Raw genomic sequence first — 15,216 nt, 5'->3', positions numbered from 1 at the left:
AGAGGACATGAGAAGCATCCTTCTTGAGTCCTACGGACAAAATTCTTCACGCCCCTTCAAAGATCTCACACTTCAATGGGGAATAGACATGCTCCCTGGTGGTCAGTGGCGTGAAGGGGGAGCTGGAAGCATAGAGGAGGGTCATCCAACCCAACCAGGGGTGTTAGGAACATCCCAAAGGCAGTAGTGTCATTGAGTCACTGGGTACTAAAGGATGAGCAGGCAAGGGCATTCCCAGCAGACAGAATGATGGGGGCAAAGACTTAGAGGCAGGAAAGAGTGTGGCATGTTTGGGGATGGGGCACAGCTAAGACAAGTGACAGCAAAGGGTGGGGGAGCATGAGAGCTGGGACGTGGCAGACGATGAAGCTAAAATGTCAGGTTCTATAGCAGTTAGGACGCTTTGGGCCACAAGTAACAGAAGCCCCAAGTAGAAGTGGTTTAAACAATGAGTCAGTTTTATTATCCCACATAACAAGGTGTTCGGAGATGTGGTGCCTCCAGGGTTGGTGAATTCTACGTGACTCAATGACATTGTCAAGGACTCAGATGTACTCATCTTTCCTCTCTGCCATTCCCGGTGGGTTGACTTCTATCTCAGGCTTTGCCCTCATGGTCATGAAATGGCTGCCAGAGTTCCAGATATCACTTGAGAACATTATGACATTAAGTAGAAGAAGAGGGCTTATTTTTTCCCATGGTGCATCTGTTTTATCAGCAACAAACCTTTCTCCAAGGGTGCCATTTCCCCCCCCACTGACGTCTCATATTTCACTAAGTGACACAAACACCCCTAAACAGATCACTGGCAAGAGAAAGGAATTTTCATGATTGGCTTAGACCAATGAAGATTCACCTCTTTGGAGACACGTGGCTGCTTGATTCCTGAGCAAGGCCAGGAAGAAATGGGGGAAATGTCTGTTGAGAAGGCAATTCACAGTGTCTGCCACTCGTTCTGGACATGAATGACTTTTTAAAAAAAATATTTGTTTATTTGGCTGCATCAGGTCTTAGTTGCAGCAGGCGGGCTCCTTAGTTACAGCACGTGGGCTCCTTAGTCGTGGCATGCAAACTCTTAGTTGCGGCATGCATGTGGAATCTAGTTCCCTGACCAGGAATCGAACCCGGCCCCCTGCATTGGGAGTCTTAGCCACAGCGCCACAGGGAAGCCCAATAGAATGACTTCTATTATGAAGGAAATGAAGAGTCATCAGAGTTTTTAAGCAGGGACATATAATGAAGTCCATGTTTTTAAAAGATCACCGTGCTGGCCAGAAAGAAGGATACTCAGCAGTCAGAAGAGATGAAGAAATAGAGACAGCAACAGACCAGGTAAGGGAGGAGAAGAACAGCCCTAGGTTTAGGGCAGGGGTAGTGGGATTGAAGAAAAAGATGCATTTCTAAGATGTTAGGAATCATATTTTTAATTTCCGAGTTTTTTCTCATTCCCTGACTGATCCGTTTCTGTATCATCTTGTACTCGTTTTATGGATGCTGTATTTTATTTTATTTATTTATTTTTTTGGCTGTGCCACTCGGCTTGCGGGATCTTAGTTCCCCAACCAGGGATTGAACCTGGGCCACGGCAGTGAAAGTGCCAAGTCCTAACCACCGGACCGCCAGGGAATTCCCTGGATGCTGTATTTCGTCTTATTTCTCCTTTTCTGTTTTCAGAATTATCTGTTTCCTCTGGGGTCATTTTTTTCTGTTTCTCTTAGTCTCTTGTTTAGGTTGCACGTTTTCCTGAAATGCTTAGATCAGGGGTCCCCCACCACCCCCCGGCCCACGGACTCTTCAGCCTGTTAGGAACGGGGCCGCACAGCAGTAGGTGAGCGGAGGGCGAGTGAGCAAGTGAAGCTTCGTGTGCCGCTTTCCCATCACTCCCATCGCACTACCGCCTGAATCACCCCACCCCAGGCCCCCCACCCGCCGTCCATGGAAAAATTGTCTTCCACGAAACCAGTGCCTGGTGCCAAAAAGATTGGGGACCGCTGGTTTAGAACATTCTTGATTATTCATTCAGGAAAGAGAGGAGCTAATTGTGCGTCAACTGTCCACCTTCAGCCAGAAATCTCCCGAGATCTTTAAAATATAGAATTGCCAGGAATTACTGGGCTCAAGGGAAGCACAGACATCCAACCTCTGAAGAGCTGCATCCAGGCTGTCTTTAAAACTGTGCTCAAAGAGGGTGACATTTATAGATTATGTTAAACTTGTTGTGTTATATTTGAAACGCAAATGACTTGAGAAAAAACGGAATTTATTGGCTCATGTAAGCGAAAAGGCCAAGGATGTAAGGTACGGCTGGATCGGGTCTCAAAGTCACCAGACGTCTGTCTGTCTCTCCAGTGCTTGATTGTCTTCTGAGTGGTGAAGATTCTCAGCCAGTTTCTTGCTTTGCCCTGGCCAGGTGGCCTCCTGCAGCTCCAGGCTAACTTCCTACCAGCTTAGCAAGCTGTGAGGGGAAAGAGAGCCTCTGGACCAAAGTTCCCACAGAAGCCCTGAAGCCGGCTCTCATCGGCCTGGTGTGGCCCATCCCTGAGCCGGTCACTGTTGAGGCAGTGAGGAGGTGGGGCCTGGGGCCGGCTCAGAACTGGGGAGTCAGGAGCACCCCCCTTTCCCCTTGGCTGTGTGATCCAGGCAAAGCGCTGTATCTCTTTGTGCAGAAATGTCCTTATCATGGGGAACTTAGGATGACGCCCTTAAAAGCAGTAAGCCCTGAGCTCCATGCTGACGCCCCCTGCCAGGGTGAGCAACGCTGCCCGGAGGTAGGGTGCAGAGCCATGGCCAAGAGCTCAGACCTGGAGCCTGGAGACCTAGGTTGGCAGCTGGGCTCTACCTTGTGCTGGTTGTAGCCTTGGGGCAAGAGACTTAACCGCTCTGTGCCTCAGTTGCCCCGTGTGGATAATTGTAATAGTTACCTCCTGGGTGTGAAGACTAAGTAGGTCAAAATACATAAAGCCCTTAGAACAGTGTCTAACACACAAGAGTGCTAAGTCCAGCTCTTCTTAAGATAGTATGTGTGTATCAGTGTGTCTCAATCGCATTGCTCTCAGCACCCCTTCATGCACTTAAAAATTATTGACACCCCCCTCAAAGAATTTTCATTATATCTATTTCCCATATTAGAAATTAAAATGAGAATTTTTTAACATTTGTTTGTTTTAAAATAACTGGTAAATCCATGATGTGTTAACATAACTAAAATGTTTTCATGGAAAATATAGTTTTGTGAGAAAAGTGGCGTTGGTTTACATTTTTACAAAATTTTTTAATTGTCTGACTTAATAGAAGACAACTGGATTCTCTTATCTGCTTCTGCATTTACTCAACAGATTAAATTTTGGTTGAAGCATATGAAAGCCTCACACAGATATGTAGTTAGGAAAGTGAAAACCTCGTGGTTCCCCTGAAAGGGTTTTAGGACCTGAGGAGTCATCAGAGCAGTGTCGCATGAGAGCCTGCATTCTATCCATCGCTGTTCAGCTTGGAAGCAGACTGGCTGGGTGTAAATATCAGATTGGGGCAAGTGGCCTAGTCTCTCTGTGCCTCTGTTTTCTCCTTGAGAGGGTTGAATGCCCTGCTTCCTGTGGAGTGCTTAGAGCAGTGCCTGACACACAGTAAGTGCTCAATAAACACTGACCGTTACGATTATTAGCTCAGAGCCTGGCACTAGCAGGGGCTCCCTTTTCTTCCTAGGTTGGGCATCTCCTCAGAGATAATGTTCAACCTCCCAAGGATGGCCTGGGGTTCCATGTCCTCCAGGGTTGCCCTGAGACACCACACTCCTCCCAGGGGGCACCGGACTGAGCCTGACATGTGCCCTGTGCCACCTCTCTGGCCATAGGCCTAAAGCGGCCACCACGGGCCTGTCAGCCTGTGGCACGTCAAACAGGGTGTACCTGCGTCGGTGCCGGGAAGCTCTCCTCGTCAGCAGCTGGTGATTAGGAAGTCACTCCCCGCAATGGACGGGGTCTAATCAGCCTGCCGATAATCACCAGGCCCAGAACGTGGCTGCGATTCAGGAAAGATGATCCCCAAAGGCTAGAGCCACTTAAATCCTGGCATTGACCACAGGTCCCCTTGGTAACCCATAACTCTCAGCACAGTTTAGCCACTGAGCTAATTGATGTTCCAAGGCAGTTAGCTCATACCCGGGCGATTGAAATGGGCTCTAATTGCCAACATCCTTCAGGTAAGAAGCCCCACATGTTCCATCACCCAAGAGGCCTGAGCAGGAACTGAGTCTCTTGGCAAACCAGTCCTCTGATTGCATCTAATTAATCAAAATAAGGTTCGCAGAGAGAATTAATTAAAGAACATATCAGAGGAAGTCGTGACATCGGGATCGTTCACAGCAGAGCAGGACAGGAGGCTTCACTGAATTTGTGAGAGGCAGCTCCTTGAAAGAATGTTCCCCGGCTTTTAAAGCTGCCTGAGCGAGGGACGGCAGGGGTAGAGGAAAGACCACTGGCCTTGGAGTCTACAGAACTGGGGTGAGCCTGGTGGTACCACCCACGTGAGATATGTGGCCTTGGGCGAGTTGCCTCACCTCTCCAAACCAGGCATCTCTCACCCATAAAGTAGGGGTGTAAATCGTGAGTGGAAAGTCCCTGCACAAAGGAGGTTCTTGGTGGCACAGTGTAGAGGTAAAAACCGGCACCTGCAGAGGGCTGTTAGATGTCCTCTAAGGCATTTTAAAAGGCAGAGTAATTGGGCAGATGTTACACTGGGTCACAACATGAGCTCTCAGCTCCGGGGCCATCCTTGAGGCCGGGCTCACAGGTTTGTAGTGACTGCGTAGCACCCTGCAACATTTGGGTTTGCCTCTCCAGCTCCCGCTCAGGCAGGCCTGATCTCAAATCCCATTTCCACCTTCATTCACACATTCGACAAATGTTTGCTGAATGTGTGCCCTGTGCCAGCACTGTCCTCGGTGCTGGGGGTACAGGAGTGGTCCCTGCTTCGTGGAGCGCAGAGTTTGGTGAAGGAGGAGGCATTTATGAAAAAATCACCCAAGAAGACTGGCAGACGCTGCTGGTCCCTCACTCCATCCCCTCAGCGCTCACCTTTGCGGTACACACAAGAGCATCCTAAGATTCTTCACCTAAGGGCCTCTAGTGGTCAGTGCTTGGGGCAAGCTGGAAGTGCCAGGGAGTTAACATCCCTAGGAGCAGCCCTCAACCCCTGATCAATGGGAATCAGAAGAAAATCTCCAGCTTCCTCACCCTGTCAAGTGGGAGACTGAGGCCTCTTCTACAGTTTCTCAAGGAAACCCTGCTCACTAATGCATCAACATTCACTTCCTTCCCTTTCCCCAATCCCTCCCCCACTCCAACACCATTGCTTCCTGAGATCACCCTCCAAGTAAACCACTCGCACTCAAGTCCTCGTCTTGGACTCTGGTACTGGGGGAACCAGCCTAAGACAGATATAATTACAAACTGTGACAGCTGCAAGGAAGGAGCGAGACGCAGTGCCACATCCCAGCAAAGTGCTGTCTGAAATGCCCGCTGAGGAGGAGGAGTTACCTAGTGTGAATCATCAGGCGTCAGCAGAGCAAATAGATATCGCTCACTCTAGGGATGTTAAGTGGAAAAGTTAATTTAACATAGCAGGGCTGGCGTTCACCTAGTTGCACTGCTGTGGCCTCACAGGTTTGTCAGAATCCGTCCATTCTGATTGGACATGCGCCCTGATTGGCTGATGCCTGTCTTGTACCAGTTGTTGAATATCTTGAATATCACTCTTGGAATAAAGTGCTGACGAAATTGTCAGAGCTTGGGGAGCTGTCCTGCAGAAAAATACCACAGAAGTGTCCTGCCAGGGAAGCTGTTTCCCAGTTTTCTAATCAGGAAACTGGGAAACGAGGAGGCTGCCATTGGAATCATCAAGTTAAGAAACCACTACTTGGGGACTTCCATCATGGTCCAGTGGTTAAGAATCCACCTTCCAATGCAGGGGACGGAGGTTCGATCCCTTGTCGGGGATCCCACATGCTGTGGGGCAACTAAGCCCGTGAGCCGCAACTAGAGAGCCAGTGCGCTGCAACGAAGATCCCCGCATGCCGCAACTAAGACCTGACACAGCCAAATAAATAATTAAATATTTTTTAAAAAAGAACCCACTACTTGGAATACTATTCAGCAATCAAAAAGAACAAAGTAACAAAACATGTTACATCATGGATGAACTTCAAAAACATTACACCGGTTGGCAAAAGCCAGGCATAAGAGACCACGTATTATAGATTCTATTAGTATAAAATATCCAGAAGAGGCAAATTGATAGAGAGAAGGTATATTAGTAGTTGCCTGGGGCTGAGAGCGGGGAGAGAGATTAATTGTAAATGGACACAGGGGTTTTACTGGGAGTCTGAAAAAGTTCTAAAACTGATTTATGCTGATGGCTGTACCACTAGGTAAAGTTACTAAAAACCATTGAATTGTACTCCTACAATGGATAAATCTTATGATATGTAAAATACACCCGCAATAAAGTTGTTTAAAAGAGAAAAGAACATACTACCATAGCTATGAAGCTGGCCAGAAAGCCACTATCGACAACTGTCTCTAGGTACTTAAGAGCTGGAGTTTGGACAGCAGGAAGCTGCTGCAGAAACAAACCATTATCACCTTGCTTTCCAGCAGGAATCGTCAAAGTGGCCTTCCCGATCTCACACAAGAGCTTACTGTGCTTCCAAAACTCTAGCTGCAAGGGAGCCTTGGAAATGCAGTTTTTGCTTTCCAACCTCCACAGTTCAGGAAGCACCCTAGGAGGTGACCCTGGGGAATGTGAGGAGTAGGAGAAAAGGAGGCTCCAGACAGAGGGAACAACATGGACAAAGGCCCTGATGTGTGTTCAGGAAACAGAATGGGCAGGCCATGGTAAGGAGTTTGGATTTTATTCTAGGTGACATGGAAGCTGCTGACAGGTCTCAAGCAGGGTGGTTGCCATGGTCAGATCCGCTTCCCTCTGGCTGCTATGTGGAAAATGGGCTTGGGGGAAAAGGGTGAAAGCCAGAGGCCAGCAAATGATGGTGGCCAGGATCCGGGTGGTGGCAGAGGAACTGGGAGAAAATGGGTGGACCTGAGATATATCCAGGAGGTAAAATTTATAGGACACTGTAAAAATTGGATGCTAGGGGAGGGGAGGCATAGAGACGACCCCCCAGGTTTCAGAATTATGAGCTGAGAAGTCACCTTACTTCTCTCTTAGTTTCCTTTTCTCTGAACTGGAGTTGACTATGATGAGTGATTAATTCATTCAACAGATATTTACAAATTACCTACTACGTGCTGGGCAGTGGGATAAAAGTGCTTTTCCTGATGTCTGGCCCCAGAGTAAGTGCTTAGGAAAATCTTCCTTTTTCTTTCATCCTTCAGAGCTCACCTCAAGTGCACCTTCCCCCTGGAAGGCTTCCCTGATTCCACCCCAAACTGCACTGCTTTCTCACACTTCTAAGGGTTGGCAATCAGGGCTAGAAGATAGGGTGAAGGAGGAAAGGAATGGGCCAAAACACCAGATTTCCAGTGTTAACAACTCTAAGAACACTGATTTCTTCCCACTGAGCCTTTGTTCATGCTCTTTCCTTCTGCCTGAAATATCGTATCTCTTATTTATCCTTTGACTCAGCTTGGATGTTTCCTCCTCCAGGAAGCCTGCTTTGCCCAGCCAGACCAATTTGTTCTGCCATCTGTGTCTACCTTGCATGCTTTGCTAACTACGAAGTGGTCGTCTGTCTCCCCACTGGATGGGGAGCCCCTTAAGGGCTGGGAGTCAGCCTGGCAAACTAAAATGGAAGTGACCTGAAGATTTCAACATCCATTCAACAAATATATATTGAGCACCGACTTCATGCCAGGCCCTTATTTAGGCAGCTTTGATAAAAGCAGACACATATGAGAAGGGAAAGGTGGGAAGGATTTCAGTGAAGAGAGAACAAGGTGGGAGGCATCTGTGTTAGTCAGAATTGGCTAAGTTCTGCTGTGGTAACAAAGAAACCCTCACATCTCAGTGACTTACTACAACACAAGTTTATTTCTTCCATGTGAGAAGTCTGATCTAACTTCCATCTGGTGACGCCAGGGCTCAGAATCCCCCCCTCACATGCTCTGCTGTCCCAACCGGTAGCCTCCTAGGCTTCCTTGGCAGGAATAAAAGGGTTAAGGGGCTCTAACTGCCACAGCCCCAGACTGACACTCCAGCTCACAGCCCATTAGCCAGGACTAGTCGTATGACTTCCTGCCAACTGCAAGGGAGGCTGGGAAATGTAGGGAAGCACATGCAGCATCTCTGCCACAGCATCCTAGGCCAAGCAAAAGGCATGTGTGTGAGAGGGGGAAGGACAGAGGTATTTGGGGAGCAGCGTGCAGACTTTCTTAAGGATAAAGCCCCAGTGCCTGACGAGAACTCGCAACAAAACCCCCGTGTCTGGGTTTTTACTTTTTTTCTTTTTTGTGTATGTGATTGGAGAATGAACGAAGGAAGGAACAAGTGTGTCTGCAAGGCTCAGTTTTGAGTCCCTTCTGGTCTTGGAGCACTAGAGCTAAAGAGGCCATTTATAAGGGTTTACTTGGTGCTAGGCACTATGCTTGGAGCTGGACACCTATTGCTCCATCTCATTTACTCCTTTGAACAACTCTGAGAAAGGTGTAGGGATTACTGTGCCCATTTTACAGATGGGAAGACTGAGGCTCAAATTGGTTTAATCATTTGTCCAGGACTGAAGCCAATGCCCAGACCCTTTCCATCATGCTGCACTGGTCTGATCACTCTCAGGGGCAGAGGGGAAATGTTAAATGGCTGGGGGAGTGGGCTTCTCACTCTTCAAATTGTCCCATATCTGAGGAGGTAACAACAGCAGCCACACCAAGCAAGTTCAGAAGGAGGAGAGGGTAGGGTGTATTCTTGGGCAAGTACTTCACTTCTCCACACTCAACTGCAACTCAACTTCAAAAGGACATGACAGCCTTTTGGGGTGGCCATGGGTTTGGATGAGAAAGTGTCTGTAAGCACTGAGCATTTAGGAAGTGCTCTGTAAGTGGCCCATGTTACCTGTATTAGGGTGTCCGCCTTCAGGGGGAGTCTGTGAGCAGAGGGTTTCCTGCTAGGGCCCTGATTGCCTTGATGGTGCCAGTGAAGAAAGCCAGAGGGCCTAGAGGAAAGGCCAGCTCTACCTGCAGGCACCTCGAGGCACCTAACCTCTGTGCCGGGTCCCTCATCAGAAAATAGAAATATCCATCGAATGCTCAATTTTTCAGCAGGCTTCTGAGAATATTAATGGAGATGGTGGGTGTGAGTGTATTTTATAAGCCCCGAGTCTCCCTCCAACCCCACCTCACCTGAACTGCGGTTCCCTGAGGAGAGGAGCAGAGTCTCAGACACTCTTCCAACCCCTCCTCTCCCTCCCCAAGAAGGTGACCAAAAGCTATTTGCAGAAAAGCCAAATAGCCCATGTGCCCACCAAAAAGATGGTGTCCAATGCAGAGTCTAAGGCCTGAGGAAATTTCAAAGTTTGAGTCAGAGGTAGCAAAGTGGAAATGAGTGAGCCAAACTCAGCCTCAGACAAGTCACTTAACCTTTCTGTACCTTGGTTTCCTTGTTAGGAAATTTGACATAATCATAGTAATGCCTAGGATTATTGTGAGGAGTAGAAGAATTAATATATGTAAAGTGCATAAGACCTGCCTGACACATAATAAGTGTTGGCTATATGTTACTACTATTATTATTTGATTCACATGATGTCAAAGTTTTTGGATTCAAGTGTCTTCAGATGGCCTCTTCATGTTAGCCCAAGTCTCCACCACTCCCTGTTATCCTACACCCAGCCTGCCTCCCTGCCTGGCCCCAGAAGGTCCCTGGTTAGAGTTGCCAACCGCAGCCTGTTCCTTTGTCCTCATTGTGCCTGCCAGATGACACAGGCTGCTGGTTCCTGCCACAGAACAATGACGATCACAAACCTGAGCCAGACCAGCCCTCTAACAATCAGGCAAACTCAAGGCAGGGTCCTGAGCTGCCTCTCACACCCATGGCTCTACCTCAGCTAGCTGTGTGTCTTCTGGCAAGCCCTTCCTCATCTCCAGGCCTCAGCCTCCCCCGGTGTCAAATGGGCTCCAGAGCTCCAGTCCACCTCCCAAGCTTGTTCTGAGACGGGGACAGTGAAAAGGACTTTTCACCCTGCCAAGGTCCCTGATTCCCTTCTCAGCAGAGCTGGGGAGCTCTCAGCCTGCCCCCTCTCAATGCTGAAAAGAGAAATCCCAGCTGAGACAGAACTGCAACGAACTGAGGTTATCCAGATGCAGGTTTTATTATCATTGATAGGGGAAAGGCGCCTAGAGGGTTACATACAAGCCGTGACTTCCAAGGTGATGTTTACAAATTCCTGCACATGTTTATTCCCACAGCCACCACACAACACAGCAGCACCTACAATGCTTCCCCCCACACAGCTGTGGGTCAGGGCTCTTCCCACCCACAAAAGAATGCCCAAAAGAGGAGGACACCCGGGTACTGGGAGTGAAGTTTACACATGGCAAACCCTGACACACGGGCAAGGGATGGAAGCTGGATTTGGACATCATGGCTTCAATCCCACCCACCCTCACTGCCTGTTCACACCAGAGGCACCCTGCCCCACTCTGGGGATGCCTTAGAAGACACAGCAGGGCCATCTTAGCCAGGGCTAGGGAGGGGAGCAGGCCTGCAGGGGCGGGGGTGAGAGGGACTCTGGGATCTGCCCCCTTGCCAGTGGCGCAAAGTGGAGTAATATGAGGTTTTAACTCATAGGCTGGCTTTCTCACATCCCTGAAGTAGGCGGGTGAGGCCAGGGGGGTTTGATGTGTATGTATACCAGGGGCTCAGGTATGTATGGTCAGGCATCTAAGGAGGACGGAAAAAGGGGGTCACAAAGGGGTAGGGCATACAGGGCTCAAGACATTCTTAGACCCCAAGTTGATTTTACAAGAAACGGGGCTCCCTCCTCCAGGGGCTCCCTGGCCTAGGCCGCTCGCCGCCCAGGGTGCTGCCGCTTCTCTTCATCCCCCTGGCCCCTGCCCAGGTCATCCAGGAGGCCCAGCAGGAGGCTGGCTTGACCACAGGATCCCCAGGGCCCACATGGGCTTCCCAGGGCCCTCTTTCCCGGATGCTGGCGTTTCTCCGGCATCAGCTCTCCATCCTCCTCCTCCTCTTCCCAGCTGCTTTGGGCCTGGGGATCCGCCAGCCGTCTGCCTGGGTGCTGCCTCTTGGTGAAAGTGTACCCAAGCCAGGAGGAGCGCCGGCCAGGGTGCTGCCGCTTCTGCTGGCTTATATCCTCTGGCCATGCAGCCACCTCCTCCTGCCGGCCAGTGTGCTGCTGTTTGTGGGGTCCCACGGCCCCTCCTTCCTCTTCCTCTTCCACTCCCTCTTCTGACTCCTCCTCCCTTTTGCCTGGATGCTGACGCTTGGAGAGCCAATACGGTTGAAAGATCTGGGACTCTGGGGAAGGAAAGAGACCAGTGAGGGACCCCCTGACCCCTAGATGCCCACTTCAGCCTTCCTCCCAGTCAAGGCAGATCCCCACAGCATTCACCCAGATTCATGGCCTTGCACCTGCCTCTCAGATCTCACAGACACATAGACACTCACACAGATGGTCAAGGGCATGGCGTCTGGTTCCAGTCTCAGCTCTGCCACTCCCTAGCTGTGTGACCGTAAGCAACTCACTTAACTTCTTTGAGCCTCAGTTTTCTTCTGTGTAAAGTGGGGTGTGGGAGGGCAGTAACAGTGCCTGTCTGGCGCTTAGGAAGAACCCATCGTGTGATAAGGTGTTTGAAGTGCTTAGAACAGTGCCAGGCATATGCGGGCCTAGTAGGCTGTAATTAACGCTGTCACACACAAAAAGACTCTCTCTCCCTGGCACAGAATCTTTCCTACTGAAGGTCTGCCCTCTGAAATATTCCTGAAGCTGCGATGGAAAAGGAATCTGGTCCCAGGAAAGGGTCAACTCACCACCTGCCGAGGGTGTGGGAGTTTCTGAGCTTCTGAAAGGCAAGAGGCTGAATGACCAAGTCGCTCCCTCCCCTTTGCGGCCGAGTTTCCCCTAAACCTCTCGGGCGTCCTCCTCTCAACCCGCAGCCCCACACAGTCCTGCCCCTTACCTGATTCGCTATCTTCCCGGTCCTCTCGGAGTCGCTGGAGGTCTTCCCGGAGGAGGAGGAGGGGCTCCGCCTGCCGCAGGAGGTCGTCCAGGCCCAGTTGCTCGGCGGCCATAGCCGCCTCCTGCTGGGCCACCTCCGGCTGTGCGCGGCCGCCGGGGACACCGGTCAGGGTCAGGGTCAAAACAATGGCAAGCAGAAACCAAGGGCCGGACATCGCGGCGCCTGGGGTAGGGAGGACAGGGAGAGAGAGCATAGGTGCCCCCCTAGGCCAGGGGGAACCAACCGTTCAAACACCCTTCCGGAGCAGGACCATCTGCCACCTTACGGGGGGCGGGGCGGGGACAGCCGGAGGGTCTGCCTCGGGTCCTGGGCGTCCTCACCCGTAGGGATGCTTGGAGAGCCTGCCCGCGCTCAGTTCTGCCTGCGCGAGCCTGGAAGCCGTGGGAGCCCCATCGCCACCGCCACTTCTCAAGGCTACGCGGAGCTGGGGAAGCCGGCGCTGGGGCTGACTCTCCAGGAGTGTAACCACGAAGACTGCAGCGCGGGTCCGACGGCCAGGATGCTAATTGCAGCGTCGCAGGCTAAAATTCTCCCCAAGTTTCCCAGCGCAACGCTCTCATTCCAATACTTCTACAACGTTCTGATTGCAACGCTGACTCTATTTCTAATGCTAAGATTCTATGGCTAGGCTACGAATATAATTCTAACGCTAAAATCCTAATTTCAACGTTAATTCCACCTCTAAAATCCTATTTTAGCGCTGAGAGTGAGATTCTAAGGCTGAGATTCGATTCCACCGCGAAAATTCTGTTTCTAATGTCCGGATTCGAATTCTAACTCCCAAGATCTCCCGCCGATGTCCTGCCCAGCGCTGCCTCAGCTGGCCCCCCGGCAGGGGTAGGATGCGAACCTTCCACTGACACGCTGCGCGAGCGCTGCAGAGGCCGGGACATGCGTGCCCACCCGGGAGGGACCGCCACCACTGCCCGCGCCGTGCCTCCGTCGGGCCCCGGCCTGAGCTGTGGAAGATCCGGGGGTACGAGCGCAGCGCCCCTCCTGGGCGCACTCCGGGCTCGAAAGCCGCCGCTTTCCGCGGGGCGCACCCGAAGGCGGGCGGAGGGCCCCCTTTCCAGGGCTACAGACGCGGCCTGCGTGGGAGAAGGGACAGAGGTAGTTACCTGCCCGGCGCGAGCTCCGCGGACTGGTCCGGGATCCTGGGCTCCGATCCGGAGTTTTGGGGTCTGGAGTGGGCGGGTCAGGAGTCGGGGAGCGCTCGCAGGACCCGGGACGCCGGCTGCCAGCTTCTCGGCGGGGCTGCTGCTTATATCTGCGCGAGGCGGCGGCGCGGGTGAGGTCAGCGGGGAGGGGTCGCGGCCGCCGGGAAGGGACGCTGAGGGCAGCCGGCCCCGTGGGTACCCCGCCCGCCAGCCTGCCCGCCCGCCCGCCTGCCAGCCAGCTCCGCCGGAACTATGGGGCGGGGACGGCGGGGGCGGCGGGGGGGGTGGGAGGGGGAGCGAGGAGGCACAAGCGGCAGAATAGGGGGCTGGTGCCGGGTTGTTTCTGCACCCAGCTTCGAAGGTCTTCGAGAACACTCGTGTAGGGGACAGAGAGTTGCTGAGAGAATCACACAATTACAAAGATGCACAAAGGAGAAAATCGGAGATAGAGACAGAGACCGAGAGATGCATACAGAGAGAGATACAGAGCAGTCACACACCAGAGAGACCGAAAGACACAGAGGCAGTCAAGACAGGAGGTGGCGAAGGGAGGGAGAGTATAGGAGAGACTGAGAAATGAATAAAGTGGACAAGTGGACCTGGGCTTTGATCTTGACTCTGTCACCTCTGGAAAATGCCTCCCCCTCTCTGGCCAAATTTCCTCATCCGTACAGTGGGGGAGGGAGACAGTTTTCAGAGTTCCAAAACTGATGGCCTATGGGCTACCACTAGTTCATAGCTGGTTTTGTTTGAGTACCATAGTGTTTTTGAAAAAAAAAATCTGAATAACCAACATCTTAAAACCAGGAGAACTCAGGAAAAATATGGATTTATGGCTTCTCTTGAAAATCTCTTGGAAAAATGTGGTCTTGCATTTCCTCCTGACAACAGCCAGCTGGAGCTGAGCCTGGCCGATCCTGGTCACTACACTCTCCACCACTTTCTACTTCCAATGTGTGGCTCTAGTCACGGAGGAGGAACATTGGAGTTTGTGACTCCCTGATGAGAAGTTTTCTTGGATCTACCTCACCCAGGCAAAAGAGGGGAGAGGATACAGGGAAGAGAAAAGCATAGATGCCGAGGAGCTTGTCCACCAATCAGTCCCCAAAGTCAGATGATGCATTGGAGGAGAGCGTTGCCACATCTAGTACTAGGCACAGCCTCCGTACTGAAACATTTAATGGGCACCCACAGTGTGCCAGGCTCCTTGGTCCCTCCTGGAGAGACAGAAGTGAGCCAGGCATACTTAGAGGGAACCACGTTTTAGGCAGAGCGAACAACATCAGTTGTTGTTGGCATCTCCTACCTCTGGACAGTCTCAACATTATTCTCTCTCCCCATGTGATACTTCTTCAGCCTAAAACTTTCAGTACCTGTTGCATGTCTCAGGCCACGCCGGTGGTTTGACAAGGGAACCCAAAGTGTTTCATTGTTACTCCTTTCCTTGGCAGAGCACCCAACTTTCCAGGTACCTCCACCATCTCTCTGCATCCTTACATTACCCTTACATCATCCTTACCTCTCAAGATAAATGAGGTAGGGACTATTAGTGCCACTTTACAGATTGGGACACAGAGGCCTGGAGAGGCAGAAAGACTTTGAAGGCTAGAGGTGGAAGGGAACTTTCAGATCACCAGCTATAGTCTGCTCCTTGTTTTTAGATGAGGAAACTGAGGTCTGGAGAGATGGCCTGACCACCTTCCCAACTCCCAGGCACACTTCCTGTCCCCAGGCTTGATCTCACAACCAGACCCCAGGATTTGAAGAATTGCCATCCTAGCTAAGCATTAAATCAGACGGACACATAGACCTGCTATCTTTCATATACAGTGGTGGAGGTGTAAATTGATACCATCTCT

The 15,216-nt window shown here is 51.2% G+C and overlaps 1 protein-coding gene across 2 annotated transcripts; it reads right to left on the bottom strand.

Annotated features, from left to right (window-relative positions):
* Positions 1-10,301: 10,301 nt before the first annotated feature.
* Positions 10,302-13,416, bottom strand: TRH (thyrotropin releasing hormone). 2 transcript variants are annotated; one of them, XM_029243939.1, is made up of 3 exons: positions 13,319-13,416; positions 12,141-12,362; positions 10,302-11,478 (listed from the first exon to the last, which is right to left on the bottom strand). In XM_029243939.1, exons 2-3 carry the CDS (start codon positions 12,352-12,354, stop codon positions 11,003-11,005), a joined length of 690 nt encoding a protein of 229 aa, XP_029099772.1. In that variant the 5' UTR covers positions 12,355-12,362; positions 13,319-13,416; the 3' UTR covers positions 10,302-11,002. The 2 variants fall into 2 exon arrangements, with proteins under 2 accessions (XP_029099772.1, XP_029099771.1); XM_029243938.1 differs by lacking the exon at positions 13,319-13,416 and having other exon boundaries at positions 12,141-12,426.
* Positions 13,417-15,216: the final 1,800 nt, after the last annotated feature.

The sequence above is a fragment of the Monodon monoceros genome, unplaced genomic scaffold, assembly GCF_005190385.1.
Source record: "Monodon monoceros isolate NGI ecotype Baffin Bay Population unplaced genomic scaffold, NGI_Narwhal_1 Super_Scaffold_3, whole genome shotgun sequence".
Taxonomy (NCBI): domain Eukaryota; kingdom Metazoa; phylum Chordata; class Mammalia; order Artiodactyla; family Monodontidae; genus Monodon; species Monodon monoceros.
The sequence above is the reverse complement of the archived record's forward strand: the minus strand, read 5'-3'. Positions and strand labels throughout refer to the sequence as shown.